The sequence below is a fragment of the Phaenicophaeus curvirostris genome, chromosome 12 (assembly GCF_032191515.1).
Source record: "Phaenicophaeus curvirostris isolate KB17595 chromosome 12, BPBGC_Pcur_1.0, whole genome shotgun sequence".
NCBI classification, from domain to species: domain Eukaryota; kingdom Metazoa; phylum Chordata; class Aves; order Cuculiformes; family Cuculidae; genus Phaenicophaeus; species Phaenicophaeus curvirostris.
This window is the reverse complement of record NC_091403.1, coordinates 20107514-20126279: the sequence shown is the minus strand read 5'-3', so window position 1 is coordinate 20126279 and position 18766 is coordinate 20107514. Positions and strand designations below refer to the sequence as shown.

Sequence of the window (18766 nt, the reverse complement as noted above, 5' to 3'; positions counted from 1 at the left end):
CTGCCATGGGCAGGGACACCTCCCACTGGATCAGGGGCTCCAAGCCCCATCCAACCTGGCCTTGAACACCTCCAGGGATGGGGCAGCCACCACTGCTCTGGGCAACCTGGGCCAGGGCCTCCCCACCCTCACAGGAAAACATTTCTTCCCAAGATCTCATCTCAATCTCCCCTCTTTCAGCTTAAAACCATTCCCCTCGTCCTCTTCCCTGCGCTCCCTGGTCAAGAGCCCCTCCCCAGCTCTCCTGGAGCCCCTTTCAGTCCTGGAAGCTGCTCCAAGGTCTCCCCAGAGCTTATCCTGGCATTTCGGAGCTCCAGCTCCCCAAAGCACACAAATGCACAGACTTACATAACGATCAGGAATTTCAACATTTATACATTTAGAAAACCGACCAGCAGCCGACAGGAGCCTCACTAATAACAGCAGCACCTGAACCTGTAACCATCCTTCACCTAAGGAAAATTATTCACGTTTTTTGAATACTTATCCCCTCCACCCCCTAGAGAGCATACCTGAAAGAAAAGTATGTAGATAAATGCTCCCAAAAAACCTACACAGCGCAAAAGAAAGTTGATCCGGTCCTATGGAAAAGAAACACTTGTCTTGGTGCGGAGGACAGTCCATGCTCAAGGAAAAATAACAGAAATAGAAAAAAATGCATCTAAAACATTTTAAAATCCAAGTCTGCAGGGTTTAATTTCAAATTTGTGTGTGCGCAAGAAGAAATAGTCTCTCAAGGATTTTTACTAAAAATAAACACAGTGCGAGAGACAAGATTGCAACCCCCTTCCTAGACAGCCTGAGTCACAAATACCACCACTGAGCTACTTCTACATTGTGTTTTTAAGCATGTTTTGCAAGCAGTGGAACACTGTTCATCTTTAGAACAGGAGATCTCACAGCAGGGCCATTCACTAGACGCCAGCAACTGCAAAAAAATGTCTCATCAGCCTCTACTCCTCAAGTTTCACATCTTCCAAGACAAAACAGAAAGGAAGGCAGCATTCAGGACAGCTGCCGCGCAGAGAAGAAAACCAGAGAGGAAACCCCAGCGCTGTTAAACACCCAACCAGCAAGCACTGTGGGCTAGAGTCGCACCTTCCTCAGCAAGAACAAAATACAAGAAAATACACAGGCAGGACTTTTTTTACCTTTGGTTTCAGATCTTATTTCTTTCCAGTAAAGAACTTAGAGTAGGAGGATGAATTCTCAACGCCACAGACATGGGCTTTGGTGCTCACTTTTTTCTCAATTTCATTTTCCTTCCCCCCATCCACCGTAGGTGCTTTATTTATCTTTATATTTAGTATTATTTTTCCCTCTTATTTATCGTATCGCTCACTGCAGTCAAATAGCGATGGCTGTTCAGTATTTAAATCAGATAAATGGAGGAAGAGCAACAGGAATAGAACACACAGTAGAGCTGAACTTTGAAACAACCCATTTGAAGAGAGATGTAGCTCCCTCTTAGAATTAAAAACGGATTTGAGCCTGGAACAATGCACCTACATCCATTTCTGTTCCAAAGAGTGGTAGCAAACACAGTGGGGCAAGCGATTGGCTGCTGCTGCTCAACCTTCTTCCTTGGCAATGCATTCCTTAGGGGTACCGTTTCAGCCTCACAAGAGGAAAGATGACTGTTTATAATTATTAATGCTAATGAATTCCTTAAACAAATCACTGCACATGGCTGTGAAACGAGAGATGCATTCCGAGAAGCGCAACCACACTTTGAAATGCATCCCATGCTTCGACAAGTCGGGATGAACACAGCAATCACTAGAGGTGAAAAAGGTTACGCAGTGAGCTGAAAAAGGATTTTTGTGTGTATGAAATCATCCTTTCAGACACCTTGGTTCCTTACTTCATTCTGTTCATAGTTCAGAAATACTCTTAAGATTCTTCCTTATCTGCTGCAGGCACCTCAAAACTGACCTCTGCTCTGCTTTGTCCTCCTATCTCCTCCCTTACCTTCCAGGCACGGTGAAGTGCCTCCGGATAAGATTATCCAAGGCGATGGCAGCAGTGAACGTGCCTGCTCTTCTGACATTAAACGCAAGCGCCTGCCTGCACAGAGTGTTTGTGCAACGGTCTGGCGCTGATGGATGGACACGTAGCGCGTGCCCTTGCTGCTCACCAAGACGTTCTGTCTGGCTTTGGTGGCCTCAACGCCAGCCAAGCCACCTGCCCACGTTGCTGATGCAAAGAAGCTGAAGAAACAGTGGCTCTGCTTTTGAACAACGTCTGTCCGAGCCCCTCTTCGAGTAGGAGCTGTTCAGCCACCATCATTAGCAGCAAAAAATCCCACAACTTTATCCCCCACTTACTGCACCATTAGTGAATTACAGAGCAGGGACGGCTCTTCTGCACTTATATTTCTCAAAGAAATCCCCAGAGGGGTTATTTACCAGCATCACTTCCCACTTCCAAAAAGACTTCTTCTGAAATCTTAGTTAGTTGGTTGACGTAACTTCAATCAAGGGCTAGACTTCTAATGAACTATTGCATGCCATTATTTATTTAATTTTTGCCTAATGGGACTACATTCCTTAACAATTAAATCATTTACTGTTTCCTCCCAAGGGAGATTGTCCTAGGCACCCAACAACCACAAACCAACATAACAGTTCTTAGACACGTACTGCAAAACTAAAAACATCAACATTTTGGATAATTTTATTTCAGTCCACATATTTACATGAAGTATGAAAAGCAGAGTTACAGAAGTGTTCTAAAATAAATATTTTCATTTAACTAGTTTTAAGTTCATCCCTCAAAACCAACCCTGTAGAAGCTGAACACAATAAGAGAATTCTTGGTGGTCTATCAAAAACATTCACCGTCCGGGTTGGTTTTAAAGCTCGGGTTTTTCAAAGATACATCCATATGGATTAGACACTCCACTTTCATCAATGCTCAGCCACAATATATCCTGTCCATTACCATATACCTTGCTAAAGGTCATGCTTTATAAATAACAGAAGACAGTCATAAGAATTCTGATTAAGAACCAGCACAGGGGCTGTCAGATTATCAGTGTTTGGTGGACAAAAGCAGGTAGCCAGAGAAGGAGAACCTCTACCACTGACTCCAGGTCTTTTTGTGGTATACCACAAAAGATTCAAGGTGAAGAGATCAACAAATAAGATTCAGATTTGCTATAGAAACCCACGTATTTTTGCCATTGTTACATCAATAGAGATGGTAGCTGAAGCAGCAGTATAGACAGTTAACTACCAAAAAGTTTCATTTGGGGTCCCTCGGCACAGGAAAGACATTGAGGGGCTGGAGCACACCTAGAGAAGGGGAACAGAGCTGGGGAAGGGTCCAGATAACAAGACTTATGAGGAGCAGCTGAGGGAGCTGAGGCTGTTCAGTCTGGAGAAGAGGAGCCTGAGGAGAGATTTCACCGCTCTCTACAACTACTGGAAAGGAGGTTGTAGCGGAGCAGGTGCTGGTCTTATCTCCCAAGGAACAAGTGATAGGACAAGAGGAAATGGTCTCAAGTTGCATCAGGGGACATTTAGGCTGGATATCAGGAAAAATTCCTTTACAAAAAGAGTGGTGAAGCGTTGTAACTGGCTGCCCAGGGCACTGGTGGAATCACCATCCCTGGAGACATTCAAGAAGTGTGTGGCTGTGGCACTCCAGGACATGGTTTAGCAGGCACAGTGGTGTTGGGCCAACAGCTGGATTTGATGATCTTAAGAGGTATTTTCCAACTCAGTGATTCTATGATGCAAACCAAGCTGATTACTCTGATAGAACCAGAGCACCTAGTTTGAACCACGGAAGATGCCAGGGCTGAAAGGGTCTGATCCAGCCCTCCCCTCAATGCAGACAACTTCAGACCAACCCACCTCTACAGCCAGCCTATTCCGAGTGACCTTCAACACCCACGGGGATTTCACAAACCTTCTCTGAGACCTGAAGGAAACCTTTTAAAAGCACACCAGAACTCAATGGAGAGATGAAGACTGACCATGGCAGAGCCATGCCTGCAGCTTGCTTTAAGTCAGGCACATAGCTGCAAAAGAAGAAGCCTGGTAACTTTTATATCTTTTATAACTCAGCAGCTGTGCAAGACACAAGCTTGGATGCGATGAGAGGTTGGATAAGATGCAGCTGGCTGAGCTTCCCTACATGTTTATCTCGCAGCAACAGGAAGAGGATGCAAACAAGTGGACCTTATAAACATTCCAGGTAGACAATGAAGAATCATAGAATCACCAGGTTGGAAGAGACCCACCGGATCATCGAGTCCAACCATTCCTATCAAACACTAACCCATGTCCCTCAGCACCTCGTCCACCCGAGCCTTAAACACCTCCAGGGAAGGTGACTCAACCCCCTCCCTGGGCAGCCTCTGCCACTGCCCAATCACCCTTTCTGTGAAAAATTTTTTCCTAATGTTCAGCCTAAACCTCCCCTGACACAGCTTGAGGCCATTCCCTCTCGTCCTGTCCCCTGTCACTTGGGAGAAGAGCCCAGCTCCCTCCTCTCTACAACCTCCTTTCAGGCAGTTGGAGAGAGCAATGAGGTCTCCCCTCAGCCTCCTCTTCTCCAGGCTAAACACCCCCAGCTCTCTCAGCCGTTCCTCATAAGGCCTGTTCTCCAGCCCCCTCACCAGCTTCGTTGCTCTTCTCTGGACTCGCTCCAGAGCCTCAACATCCTTCTTGTGGTGAGGGGCTCAGAACTGAACACAGGATTCGAGGAGCGGTCTCACCAGTGCCGAGTCCAGAGGGAGAAGAACCTCCCTGGACCTGCTGGCCACGCAGGTCGTAGCTTGAAGGGTCCAAGTGCACACCAGCTTGTATCTGGGGCATCCCTCAGCACACCATGGGCTTTCACTCTTAAGAGTCTTCTGCCTTGACAGATGATGGGCTTAGCAGAAGACACAGCTCCATTTCATCACAAGCCTCTTAAAAAATACCCTAAAAAGGGCTGACAAGAAGCATCATCAGAGCCCAAAACAGTGACCAATAGCTTTGTTTCACAGTCAGCACCAAGCCATATCCTGGCATGGTGTGGACAGCCAAATACATACGAGGGACCTAAGCAAGAAAGAGATGCCTCATCCTTCCCCAAAGGGATGCCCATCTATGCTGAAAGAGAAACTACAATGCAAGATTTTAATGGCAGAAATTAATCAGAGAAGTAATGATCACCCTTAAATCAACAGGTATTTTTTTTCTTTTTCTTTTTTTTTCCATTTCGCCTGGAAAAAATGGCTTGTGATCATTTCACCTTCAACGAGTTTCACCAAAACAGTGCAATGCTTACCACTCACTAGCTCCGGGCTGATTGTCAGCGAACCAACCCAGGCAAGGACTATCCCCATTCCCCTCCCCAGATTAACTTCAGTCAGTTCAGGTCCTCTTTCAAAAGAAGCCTGCTACTAGATCAGCTTAATGAAATCACGGAGATGCATTGTGAAGTGGCAGGTGAACATGCGTGCAACCACAAGGATGTGCTTCATGACCAAGGACTGACATGGATCACGTATAAGCTTATCCTCCGTGGACACCTTCCACCCAATACAGCCCAAACCACTCTCCTTCCCTCCTCTTCTTGCATCCTGCAAACCACAGGTGGAAGACCACAAACACAAGACATTTAAAGGCACAAGGAACTCAGTCCAACCTCACAGCTAACCTTGCTCAAAGCAGGATTTGGTATGGAGTGACCACTCAAGATTGCTTCTGACCTAAGCGACGCTATGGTCCTCCATCAGAGGAGAGTGATGGCAAAAAAAAACAAACCCAAACACCTAGAATACAACTGAGTAGCATTAAAATCATGAGGATTCTATTAAAATAAAAAGCATTTGTGGCAAAGACATATAGCTGTCAATTCACCTATAAAACATTTCCATAGGTACTTGTTATAGGATTCCTCCCCACAGGAAAAAAAACACACTAGCATAATGACTAGTAGAGTTATAACTCTTTAGAATATTCTAGAAATGCACACAAAAATGAGTTTGATTCAAAAAATCACTGTTCTAAATGTAGTCATACGGTTTGTCATAGAATCATAGAATGGTTTGGGTTGGAAGGGACCTCAAAGCCCATCTAGTTCCACCCCGTGCCATGGGCAGGGACACCTCCCACTCCATCAGGTTGCTCCAAGCCCCATCCAACCTGGCCTTGGACACCTCCAGGGATGGGGCAGCCAACACCTCTCTGGGCAAAAGACAAGCTGAAGCTTTAATTCCCAGGATAAAGAAGATGTCATCGCAGTCCCAGAACCGAGGTGTACATCACACCACGGCGTTCAACCTGCCAAATGAGGTAGGAATATTTAATGTTAGGGAGTCACACAGGGAAAACGAGGACTATTCCATTTCCCCTTTTTCCTGTCATTATCCATTACCTGGCAAGAGTTTCACATGTTTGGTTTATACATTCTCAATCCTGAACACCTGTGCCTTCACACATATACCCAAAGCCTATGGAAAATTTTGGCCTGTGTAAAAAAAAAATAAAGGACGATAAAAATAATCTCACTTCTGATGATCTGTAGACCCACCAGCAACATCTCATCCTCATAGTTCAGTAAGAAACCTTGCCGAAGCTCAGTGACAATACCAGCCATCTAACCTGAAAACACAGCATAAAACTCTTGCAGCAGGAAGTCCAAACAATTAAAACACTTCTTCCCAGAGCAAGGAACTGCCCAGACACAACCAAAATCTCCAATGACACTGCTTTTGTCCAAAGGAATGCTAGAGAAACTCTTGTATTTGCAAACTTAAGCTGTGAACCTTTAAATATTTATGCTCATGTTTACTTTTTGGAGAAGAGAGAAAACCCATTGACTCAAGAGGAAGTGAAGCAAACGCAGGCACGCAGGACCCAAGCCTGAGAAAATGAGATGCTCATTTTAACCTCAACACAAAAAGAAACACCTTCTAAAAACCGAAACTTGCCCCTCCAGCCGGTTTCGGGGAGCCAGTCCCTAGGACAGGCTGGGAGCTTCATAAGTTACAGCGTGAATGTGCCTTCAACCTCAGGGCAACACGACAGCAAAACAGCCCAGCTAAAACCCATGGGGCTCCTTCCCACCGGCGACAGCTCTTCCCAAGCCCTCGATGCCTTCATACTTCTCAAATATTTCATGTACAAGTGGGACTGCAATCCCCTTTTCTTTACAAACCAACAGGGACGCAAGAATAGTTCAACCAGCTAAGACACTTCAAGCGGCTCAACAACGTTGGTTTCTCCCCAGCAAGTGTAATTTTAAAGGAATTCCATTCAGAAACTGCCTGCTTTGGAGCAAGAACTAGAATTTGGCAGAAAACGTCCATGCTACATGCACCCTAAAGGGCTTTAGAAACTCTCAGATCACAGCTGCTCACAGTTTTGCTAGCCTGGAGGTACTTCAGGTATCAGGACCACATGCCAGGCGTGATCCCCAGGATGCTCCGGTGAACCCTGGCCCTCCTCACCAGCTGCCTGGTGGTGCCAAGCAGCAAAACCAGCAGAGGGACCAGCACCATCCCTGTGCTCCCAGCACTCCCCCTGTTGACTTGCAGGCAGTGCAGAGGAGCAATCCATTCCTCCAGCCAGAGCTGGATGTAGTCCCTGTAGAAATCAAGCAGTGTATATGAGCAATCAGGATTTCTAGCACAGCCCTACCTCGAATCGAGCCAAATTCCCAAGCACCTGTCCTCATGTGGGTCACATTCTCAGAGCTTTTCCTGCAAATGTGATCAACGCTCACTAAAATCACCATGAACATCGGAGATAAAAATTATCTAGGCATAAAGAGATGTTTAGATTTTCCTGGGAAAGGATCCCAAAGATTTGCTCGTCCAAGTTTTAGGTGGCATATACGAGTGCCAGTGTTTGTAAAAGCTATCATAGAACCACCAGGTTGGAAAAGACCCTACCAGATCATCAAGTCCAACCATTCCTATATAGAATCATAGAATCACCAGGTCTTGTTGGCCATTTGATACTGCTGAATCTTAAAAATCAGCTTTCACACCCAAAAAAACACCCAAAAAAAGGGTAGAAATGTGAACCTAATGAACCGTAACTGAAGTTGTGGATGCACCGAAGAAATTACTCCAAGGTGCACTCTGCAAAGCTGAGCCAATGTTTCAATAAATTTTTTAAAAATAAAGAGAATCGGGGTAGTCAAATAACCCTTTTTTCAAGTATTTCGGAGGCATTGCTGATGGACTGCAGGCCTTTCAATAAATGATGATACATCCCCAAAGCTACCCTGGTTTACGTATTGATTGTATTAAATAAATATTTATAAAGTTGCATCATCATCCATAGCCCAGGAAACAAAAGTTTCTTCGTCATGTGCCAGGGCTATTGTTTTACCTTCCCTACTGTCAGCAGCTGGAGTGATAGCTTCCAAAATGGTCTTGGGGGTGAAAAAACACAGCCAGGAGTGAGACTATGGGCTCAGAGAGACTTCATAAGGGAAAACGCGAAGAAGTTCTGGAGTCCTCAACCCAGGATGGACATGGATCTGTTAGAGCGAGTCCAGAAAGACGCTATGAGTGCAGGCTGAGAGCTGGGCTTGTTCAGCCTGGAGAAGAGAAGGCTGCGGGGAGACCATATAGCAGCCTTCCAGTACTGAAAGGAGCTACAGAAAAGCTGTGGAGGGGCTCTTGATCGGGGAGTGCAGAGATAGAATGAGGGGAGATGGTTTTCAGCTGAATGAGGGGAGATTTAGATGAGATACCAGGAAAAAATGTTTTCTTGTGAGGGGGGAGAGGCATCACCCTCTGGCGTGGCCCAGATAGTCACAACTGCCCCATCTCTGGAGGTGTTCAAGGCCAGGTTGGATGGGGCTCGGAGCCCCTGATCCAGCGGGAGGCGTCCCTGCCCATGGCAGGGGATGGAACTGGATGGGCTTTAATGTCTCTTCCAACCCAAACCATTCCATGACTCTATGATTCTACAAAAATCCTCTCAATTTAATTTAGAAACATTTAAAAGATTTGGAAAAGCCCCTCAGAGGAATCCATTTACTCAAAGATGAAGAGGAAACCACGATTATCACATGACTGCAGGACAAGGGGCAGAAGAGAAGATGCTCTTCAAAAACGCAGCCTCTCCGACGCCAGCTGGAGCTGGCTGATGGAGATGGGGAAGCTCAGCTCAGTAAGGTCATGCTTAAGCATCTACAGCATCGCCACCACATCCACGGTAAGATCACCGTGAAGCATTTACAGCATCACCACCACATCCACAGTAAGATCATCCTGAAGCATTTACAGCATCACCACCACATCCACAGTAAGATCACCCTGAACCATTTATGGTGTCGCCACCACGTCCACAGTTAAGATCATCCTGAAACATCTACTGTGGACATGGTGGGGATGCTGTAAGATCGTCCTGAAGCATCTACAGCATCACCACCACGTCCGCTGTAAGATCATCCTGAAGCATTTACAGCATTGCCACCACATCCATGGTAAGATCACCCTGAAACATCTACAGCATCGCCACCATGTCCACAGTTAAGATCATCCTGAACCATCTACAGCATTGCCACCACATCCACAGTAAGATCACCCTGAAGCATCTACAGCACCACCACCACATCCACAGTTAAGATCATCCTGAACCATTTACAGTGTCGCCACCACATCCACAGTTAAGATCACCCTGAAGCATCTACAGCATTGCCACCATGTCCACAGTTAAGATCATCCTGAACCATCTACAGCATCACCACCACATCCACAGTAAGATCATCCTGAAGCATCTACAGCATCACCACCACGTCCACAGTAAGATCATCCTGAAGCATTTACAGCGTCACCACGTCCACATTAAGATCATCCTGAAGCATTTACAGCATCGCCACCACGTCTACAGTAAGATCACCCTGAACCATTTACAGTGTCACCACCATGTCCACAGTAAGATCATCCTGAAGCATCTACAGCATCACCACCGTGTCCACGGTAAGATCACCCTGAAATATCTACAGCATCACCACCACATCCACAGTAGGATCACTGTGAAGCATCTACAGCATCACCACCACGTCCACGCACGTCTCCTCCGGAGAGAGAAGATTCTCCTGTCACTTCCTAGCGCTCCACAGGGTGAAGGGGCAGGAAAACAGCAGCCAAAGCCCGTTCCCCGTCCCGCTCCCCCGTCTCCAAACGGTTTCTCCCCGCGGAGCCGGTGGGCAGCTCCCGCGCTGCGGCGAGGGCTGCGAGAGCCGCGATTTCTGCTGAGCTCACGCTCCCGACTTTTATTAATCTCGGCGTGATTCCAGGCTATGGAAACGTAACCGGAGGAGGAGGAAGAGGGCGATGGACGAGCAGCCAGGGCGGCAAAACGCCGAGCTCGGAGCGCACGGCGGGTCCCGGCGCGGGGCTCGTTCCGGGGGTTCGGGGGGGGGGGGGGGGCGCGGTGTAAAATAAAGGCCATTTCGGCTACATTTAGGAAAATTCCAGAAAGGACTATCGACCGGCTCAACCTTAGGAGCATCCGCGCTCCCGTAAAGAAACGAACGTGCCTGGGGAGCGAGCTGCGGAGCTTAAAAAACTCGCTGAAACCCCCCGGGATGCCCGGCGGGGACGGGTGGGAGCGGCCATCGCCGCCGCGGCGGGGCTGCAGCGCCAAGGACGGAGGCGAAGGCTCCCCACACCTCTCCCCCAACCCCGGGGCTGCGCTTTCCCCCTCCCCACCCCCCCTACGCTCCTTCCCGAGCCACCGACACCGCGCACACGGCACCGGGGATTGGGGGGGCTGCGGGGGGGGGGGGGGGATCCCCGATCCAACAAAAGCTCCCGCCGGGGCGACGCTGCCCCCGGCGCTCACCTGGGTGTCGGGGCGCGGTGCATCCCCTGCTGCTGCTGCTGCCGCCGCCGGGCGCCGCCGCGGGAGCCGCGGAGAGAGGGGAGAACGGGCGCCGCCCGCGCGCTCCCGCCGCCGCCGCCCCGGGAGGAGGAGGAGGAGGAGGGGGCGGGAGCGCGCCCGGACACGCCCCGCAGGGCGCGCTCGTGGCCACGCCCCCTTCTGCGCAGACCACGCCCATTACTAGCTCAGGCCACGCCCACTGCTCAGGCCACGCCCTCGTGTTCTCGCCCCGCCCACCTCTCATCCAGGCTCCGCCCACCGCCCCGCGCCCGGCTGCCCGCCCGTCTCCCAGCAGCCAGAGGCGCTTTACGACGCGGCGCTGCCAGCTTTACGGCGGCGCGCGGCAACGGGTCCCGGCCGGCGCGGCGAGCGGGCGATGAGGCGGGAGGTGAGCGCGGGGCCCGCGGGGCCCGGGACGGGACACGGCGCGGGGGGGGGAAACGTGGCCGGTGTGAGGAGCCGGCGCTGCCCGGGAGGCTCCGAGGAGCGCGGTTGGACTCGATGAGCCGGTGGGTCTTTTCCAACCTGGTGATTCTGTGATGTTATGAGTCTATGGTTACCGGTTGGGCCCGGGCGGGCCTTGCCCCCCGCCCTCCCCGGCTCTGACCCGGCCCGGCGGGCCCCTCTCGTCCCCTCCTCGTAATCCCGTTTCCTTAACGCGGACCGGGCGAGGCGTTCCCCGTCGTTGCCGCTGGAAGAGGTTTAGTGCCACCCGTCATCCTCAGGCCGCTGGATTTCTTCCCGTTAAACTCTGGCCAAGCTCATCCCGGGGAGCAGAACGCGCTGCGTTGAGCAGCAGTTGGTGTCGTTCCTCCGGGGGCTGGAGGCTGGGTGTGCTGGGCAGCGGCTGGGTGGAGGAATTTGTTGGGGATGGAAAGGTTTGGGCATCGTCTGTGCATGCAGTTGTTACAGGCACTCAGGGCTTATTGAACCTGTAAAGGCTCTGTTTTCTTGTTCTACAGGAATTATAATTTACAGTCTACAGAAAGACTGCTTATATTTAACAAAAGAGTAGACAAGAACGCTGCTTTCCTGACTTAGTTGTTTAATTTTGTTTGAGTTTCTCCTCTGGCACTGTTGGGAGACAGACAAGCACAGAGACTCTGGTGCCAGTAGCCCAGCCCAGCTCACACTGATAAACAGAAATTGATGTTCCTTGTCTGATCTTGCTACTATTAACAACAAACGCTATTAAGAGTGCTGACATAGACTCCAAAAACTATTTCCAGTAAAAGGGTGGTTAAGTCTGGTGGTTAAAACCAGGGGCCTTTTACTCTTGATCATTCCAAAGACCTCAGCCAAGCTGCTGAAAATTTGTCTGTCGCTCCTGCTCTTCACCGGTAAAGTCTGAATAATTTGTCTTTCAGTTGGTGTTTTGAATTTGCCTCCATATTCTCTGAATTTGGTGCAGGGGTTTAGTGATGTGGCACCTTAAAATATTCACTCTGGATGTTCTTAGCGCCTTTAATTTATTAAAATAGACTTTAGGAATCTGATTCATCATTAATTGATGCTCTCTCTGCCTCATCACTGCCCATTTACACTCCATTACTGTGGAGTTTCATTCCCTGGCTCGCAGGTGCTGCCTTCAGCGTGCAAAACATTACATGCAGGAGGTATTTGTCCCTAATGTTGTGACAATAATAGGCTTGAGGGTTTTGTCAAGTATTACAAAACTCAGACTTTGCGTTGCATCCTGGACAGGAAGGAGTCCCATCAATTTATGGATCAAACTTGCACTAACGCCAGCAGCTCACTAGTGACATTGTTGTAACTTGGAGACAAGAGAAACTTGACCTCTTGCCTTCCTGGTGCGAGGCGGCCCTGCTTTCAAATCTGCAACCAGAGTGGGCAGTTTTCCCAGGGTTGGCTTGATGATGTTTTGGTTGTGGCCCTCCTTGGTCTCACCCCGGCACTCAAAACGGGGCAGGTGAACAGCCCTCCTGGAAGCTGAGGGTCACAGAGTTTGCACCGATCACAACTACCAATATGCAAATAAAATGAACGAGCAAGACTCTTGTTGGCAGCTTACAACCGAGGTTCCAGGCCTGCATCGATATTTATTCTTATTTTAATGAAAACCTGTGAAGAGAGTGTGCCTGAGCCTTCAGGAAGCAAATCCTGGCTGCGCCTTAGCCGAGCTTCTCGTGATCTGTGACTGGATGTGAACACTGAGACCTACATCCCGGCTTCTCTGCGCTAACAGGGAGAATCTCATGAACAGGACCACCTCTCTGACAGCTTTTCACAGCTCCTCTATGCTTTTTTCGTCCTCGCCACTCACCTTAAGTGGCTCTGCCAGCCGCCTGAGCCTACAAAAGGTTTTCCTCTAAACTGTGCGCTCTGTGTGGTGAGTCATCCTGCAGAACTCACAAGCAGTTTCACAAATACCAGATGGCAATCAAATTAGAAGTTGGAGCTAGTGGCAATTAAGCATTTGTGATAACCATTCTCCCTTCCTGACTGTAGGAAGCTACCAAATGCCTTTTGTAATTTTTTTCCCTTAACAAAAAAAATCAAATGATGTTTCTGCAGAGGGGAAAATTAACCGAATACAGGATGTACGCTTCCTTCTCTGGCCCATAATCCCATCTGGCCTTGAGTGGAAAGCTGTTTGCTGTGTGCCATAGATCTCTAGGAGAAGATTAAGCAGAAAAAAAAACATGCAATAAAGGAAAATTTGGCAAATTTTATGGGCACATGCAGAAAGTATCTCAGCAGTAACCTTGTTAAACCCACAAATTGGCCACTTCAGGGCTCACTGGGTGCACAACCCTTCAAGCAAGACCGCATCCAGGCATGTTGCAGAGCTGCAGGGACTCAGTTTGGATTTTTTTCATTCTGTTGTTATACTGCAGGCTGTTGCGAAGGACCTGCTCCACAAACTTGGAAATAATTTGAGCTCATTAATGTAGGAAGTGTGTCCAAATACCATTGTGTTTGGCTCAGTGTAAATAACAATGACTGCTCCCTTCCTTTGCAGTGACTCTGGCTGCCTGGCACGTCTCAGCTCTACCAGCAATACAAAAATAGTTATTAGCATTTTCAAGCCTCGTACACTCTCTACCTTGGCTCTTCCTTCCGACACATGACACACACAGCATGCTTCATCCATTCTGTCACACGTGATGTCATGTGACCTTGCCAAGATTTTTTAGTGATAAATCTTTTCATTTATGCATACCTGGCCAGGAAGGATTTTTTTCATGATTCATGTCACCATAAAAAGCACAAACTTACTTCTTCCTAACATGTAAGCAACACAATTTTTTTTTTTATTTTCCCCGTCATAATGGATAATTAGTGCCTTATTTATAGTGAATGATATTAAGTGATCTTACCATTACTAGTTTTCACACGGTGCTTTAAGAAATCCTGAGATGTTTTCATGCTCCATTTGGCACAGATGAGCAAAGGGTGAGGCCCGAGCAGCTCTGCGTCACTGCTGTCCTTAGCTGTTGCATTTCTAGCCCTGTCCTGGCAAGGAGAGAAGCGCTGGGGGCTGATGGTGCCTCGCAGCATCTGAGGAGCCTGGGCTGGGGGATGCAAGAGCAAAAGGAAAACCAGGGCAGATATAGGGGGTTTAAGTCAACAGTTTCTCTTTGGAAGATCTCCCAAGTCCTCGTCTGGTACCAGCAAGCATTTTGTGTCTTCAGTTGAGTAGCACCTTAGAATCATAGAATCACCAGGTTGGAAGAGACCCACCAGATCATTGAGTCCAACCATTCCCATCAATCACTAACCCATGTCCCTCAGCACCTCATCCACCCGTCCCTTAAACCCCTCCAGGGAAGGGGACTCAACCACCTCCCTGGGCAGCCTCTGCCAGTGCTCAATGATTCTTTCCATGAAAAATTTTTTCCTAATGTTCAGCCTGAACCTCCCCTGGCAGAGCTTGAGGCCATTCCCTCTCGTCCTGTCCCCTGTCACTTGGGAGAAGAGCCCAGCTCCCTCCTCTCCACAACCTCCTTTCAGGCAGTTGGAGAGAGCAATGAGGTCTCCCCTCAGCCTCCTCTTCTCCAGGCTAAACAACCTTCCAGCATGCTCTGCAACCTCTGTCTTTAATCCCCCCAGGACACAAATGCAGCAAATGCAACAGCTTCTGAAAGGAATTATATAACTGGTAGAAAGACCAGAAGTAGCAGATACTCTGATAACCAGACAAACAGAAAGGAGTCCAGAGAAACCTTGCCTGGAAGACTTGTTGAGGTCTCTTGAGTGCTTCCTCAAACACGTGGGTGGGGAGAACCAGGTGCTACCGTCTACTTGAATTTCCAGACGCCTCCTTAAGGATAAGCAGCCTGCCTCTATCTGTGAAAGCAGGCACAGATTAAGAGGGAAGAATGTAGCCTGGACCACAAACAAGAGTAAAAGATTGGAAAGGGGGGGTTGGCATGACTAGTCACTTCTGCTGACAGGTGGACATCACCAGAGGAAACCTGCAGGGATCCTCACTCCTCAATGAACCCATGAGAATGTTCTCCTTTTGTGAGCAAAATTTTGGCAAGTTAAAACCTGAATTAAAAAACGATAGGTATTTGCAGTCCATCCGTCTTCGATGGTACTTGAGTTATTGAAATCTCTACCAGCAAGGTAGAGAGTTGTCCTAGAGATTCCCACAGCACGGAGCTGCTTTGTTTGTGATCTTGTTTAGCTTTCTTTCTCCTTACTCACTGCCGCCTTCCCTCCTGTGCTGGCGGGCCAGCAGGTTTTCCTGGAACAGGTCACGCGTCTGGCGCTGAGCTGTGGCACTATCTGCTAGGTGAAAGGAACTATACGGTTGTCAGACAGCCCCCAAAAGACTGTTATTTAAGGAACACCAGTGGCACAAAGAACTGGAGCGATTGTCACAGTCCAGGTGAAACACTAAAATATCAAAACACCAAACAATTTCTCCTAGATTGCACATGGTTTCTGTGCGAAGTGCAGAACTGAAGGCGTGCCTGCAGTTCCCAAGCAGGAACTGCTTTGAAATCAGTTTACTTTGAGGTTAAGATCATAACAATGAAATGTTTATCTAACCGGAGCCGTGCACTACTCTTGGGGCAGCACAAGAGCCCGGCTCAACCCATCACAAGCTGCAAGGGAGGAGCTATCCTCTGCCTGCTCATCTGGCAGGTGGTTCAAACTCCAGTCCTTCAAATATTCACCTGGGAAACCTCGGTTTTTGCTCACTGCTTGCTGAGAAGGAACTCAAGGTGTTTGTTGTTCTGTATCTTGTCCCAGGTGTGATCCAATTCCTTAATTCATCTTCCCCTTTTATGTTCCAGCTTTTGAAGTTTCCTAGAGTGCTGTGGCTCCGACTTGAGCAGGATGGATCCGGTGGTTCTCAGTTATTTGGACAGTTTGCTGAGGCAGTCGGACGTTGCCTTGCTGGACCCCCCAAACTGGCTTAACGATCATGTCATTGGGTTTGCCTTCGAGTACTTCACCAACCAGCAGTTCCAAGAATTTAGTGATCAGGTTTGTTTTATCAGCCCCGAAGTGGCTCAGTTCATCAAGTGTGCCCTTAGTCAGGAAGAAATAGCCATGTTCCTTCAACCATTGGACCTTCTCCACAAAAAGCTGGTGTTCTTGCCTATCAATGATAACTCCAACCAGGTTGCTGGAGGCACCCACTGGAGCTTACTGGTTTATTTCAGGGACAAAAAGTGCTTTGCCCATTACGATTCCCACAGTAAATGCAACTTTGTCCACGCCAAGCAAGTGGCAGGGAAGCTGGAGGCCTTCTTGGGCAAAAGAGGGGGCAAAGCAACCTTCGTGGAGGAGAAGGCACCTGCCCAGCAGAACAGCTATGACTGTGGGATGTACGTGATCTGCAACGCGGAGGCTCTGTGTCAGGGATACTTCAGGGGCAGGCCAGAGCCTTTGCTGCAGCTCCTCACCCCCTCCTACATCACACAGAAGAGATCAGAGTGGAAAGCTCTCATCACAACACTGGCACAGAAGTGATTGAGATGCAGCTCCAGCTCCCCAAAAAACTGCCTTCCCTGTCCATGAGGCAGCACCCCCAGTGCCTGAGTGAGATGCCCATGCACAGGACTGTCCCAAAGAAGAATGTAACCCCTCCAGGATGGCGACACCCCCCAAACACCATGTTCCCTCCTGGAAAAGCTTTAGTCCCCTCTAGAAATGACTGGCCTTTGAACTTCTAAAGTAACTTTGCTTTGAAAGAAATCTCCATCCTCCCTCAGTGGTGAATTTTTACACTAATTGCTGTGGCAAAATGAGTTGCTGAAGAGATTTCTCCACCTTTGCCCAGGAGGCAACGCACCCTCGTTAGGTGGCTTTAATTGGCTACAGGCATTGCTGTTCCCAGCCGATTTTAGCAAATGCCCCTTAAAACCAAGCCCCAAAATGCTTTATTGTGATTATTTCTAATTTGTGCTTCCCACTAGTGGGATTTGAGAAACCTAGGATTTAGGAGCAAGGATTTTTGCCCCTTAGGAACCCAAAGATGAGATGTTGGTGTCAAAAGATGAGACTCAAAAGGGAATGCTACAATTAATTAAAGAATAGGGTAGAAAGAAAATCAGTTTTCTTCAGATAGGCACTCCTAGGCCAGGTGGCAATGGGGTTTGGTTTTTTTTAGCCTCCCCTGCTCGCTCTTATTACAAATTAAAACCTGACTCTGATCTGCTGGAACACTAATAGGAAGCTGAGAAAGCCAGTCCCGGGAAAGGAAACTTAACTGAGATGAAAAGTGACACTCACCCTTTGAAGGTTTTTTTCATTATGATTTTAGGTCGTCTCCTTTCGGGGAGGGTTCATCAGCGCTCCCCAACCCTCATTAGCATTTGCCACATGCAGAGCCTAAAGGCTGCGGCTGCTTCCTCTAGCACAGAACCAGTTCTGTTACTGGAGATAAAAATGCACTGGGGAGAACAAAAGGACAGAGTTGGAGGTGTAAGAGCCAAAGATAGCTGTGGTCTCCTTGAAGTCCACAAAGTCCTTAATCGAAACTCTTTTCCTCCTGTGCTGGATGATGGCTGGGATCTCAGACCAGATCCTTTTGTTAAAGACAGGCTTAGCAGTGGGAAAAATAAAAATTGAAATGAGATGTCATTGCAGGATGAGAAGTAATCTCTAACCTGATGAGAAGCAAAGAGGAGGTGGTTCAGGTGGTGTCTAGCAGAGCAACCACACCCCAGCGTGCCAGCAGCACCAGGGAAATCCAGGTTGAATAGAAGGCTCCAAAATGGGGGAAGGATTATTTTGAGCCCAGAGATCTTCACCCATCTTATTGCCAGCCTAGCCCCCAGAGTGCGTAACAGCCCTGCACCAAGGGCTTCACTGTGTGAAGGTCTTAAACTTCCCTCAAAGTTTAAGGGGAAGAGGCAAGGAGAGGAAGGCAAGGAGCCACAGCCTGGGCTCTCTCAAAACACGCATGCAAACACAGACAGCCAAGGGGCAAAACTAGGGTCAGGGTCATTCCCATCCTTCCTAAGCTGCCCAGACAGCAGAGCAGCCAGTGAGCCAGGACCTCCCTCCCTGGAAAAGCCCTTCCACTGTCTTATAGAGCCAAAATGCCATCGAGCCGCTCGCCAAAGGAGATTCACATGGGGCTTTGCCAGGGCGACATCACTGCCACCGCGGGAGAATGCCTTTCTCCTGGGTCCGGAATAAACCTCAGACCAAACTGTGCACGTGTCGGCATTGTCCTGTCTTTTGTGTAGGGACCTGCTGGCAATCGGTGGCTCCCACTGCTCCTTGTGCTGCGATGCCACAACCACGAGGGCTGTGACTCGTGGGCAGAGCTCTCTGCTCTCACAGCGGCTCTGCAGCCGCTCTGCGCCCTGCAGTGGGTGAGACTGAGCAGACCTCGTTCCTGCAGAGCCAGCAAGCCTCGGGACAGCTCTGCCAGCACTCTGTGCTATAGCAAACGAGCCAGAGAGGCTGATTTAATCTCCTAATCATAT

The 18766-nt window shown here is 48.7% G+C and overlaps 2 protein-coding genes across 11 annotated transcripts in view; one reads left to right on the top strand and one right to left on the bottom strand.

The window, feature by feature from the left end:
• The window catches only part of MYO9A (myosin IXA), a 167259-nt gene extending 156355 nt beyond the window's left edge, over nucleotides 1-10904 (bottom strand). For all 10 annotated transcript variants that reach the window (XM_069866564.1, XM_069866570.1, XM_069866565.1 and 7 more), the window contains exon 1: nucleotides 10809-10904. The gene's annotated coding sequence lies outside the window, so the exon portion shown is untranslated. The remainder of the gene's footprint in view (nucleotides 1-10808) is intronic.
• A 231-nt stretch (nucleotides 10905-11135) lies between these two features.
• On the top strand, nucleotides 11136-18491 carry SENP8 (SUMO peptidase family member, NEDD8 specific). The gene is made up of 2 exons (XM_069866533.1): nucleotides 11136-11235; nucleotides 16118-18491. The coding sequence occupies exon 2, from the start codon at nucleotides 16161-16163 to the stop codon at nucleotides 16797-16799; it is 639 nt and encodes a 212-aa protein (XP_069722634.1). The 5' UTR covers nucleotides 11136-11235; nucleotides 16118-16160; the 3' UTR covers nucleotides 16800-18491.
• Nucleotides 18492-18766: the final 275 nt, after the last annotated feature.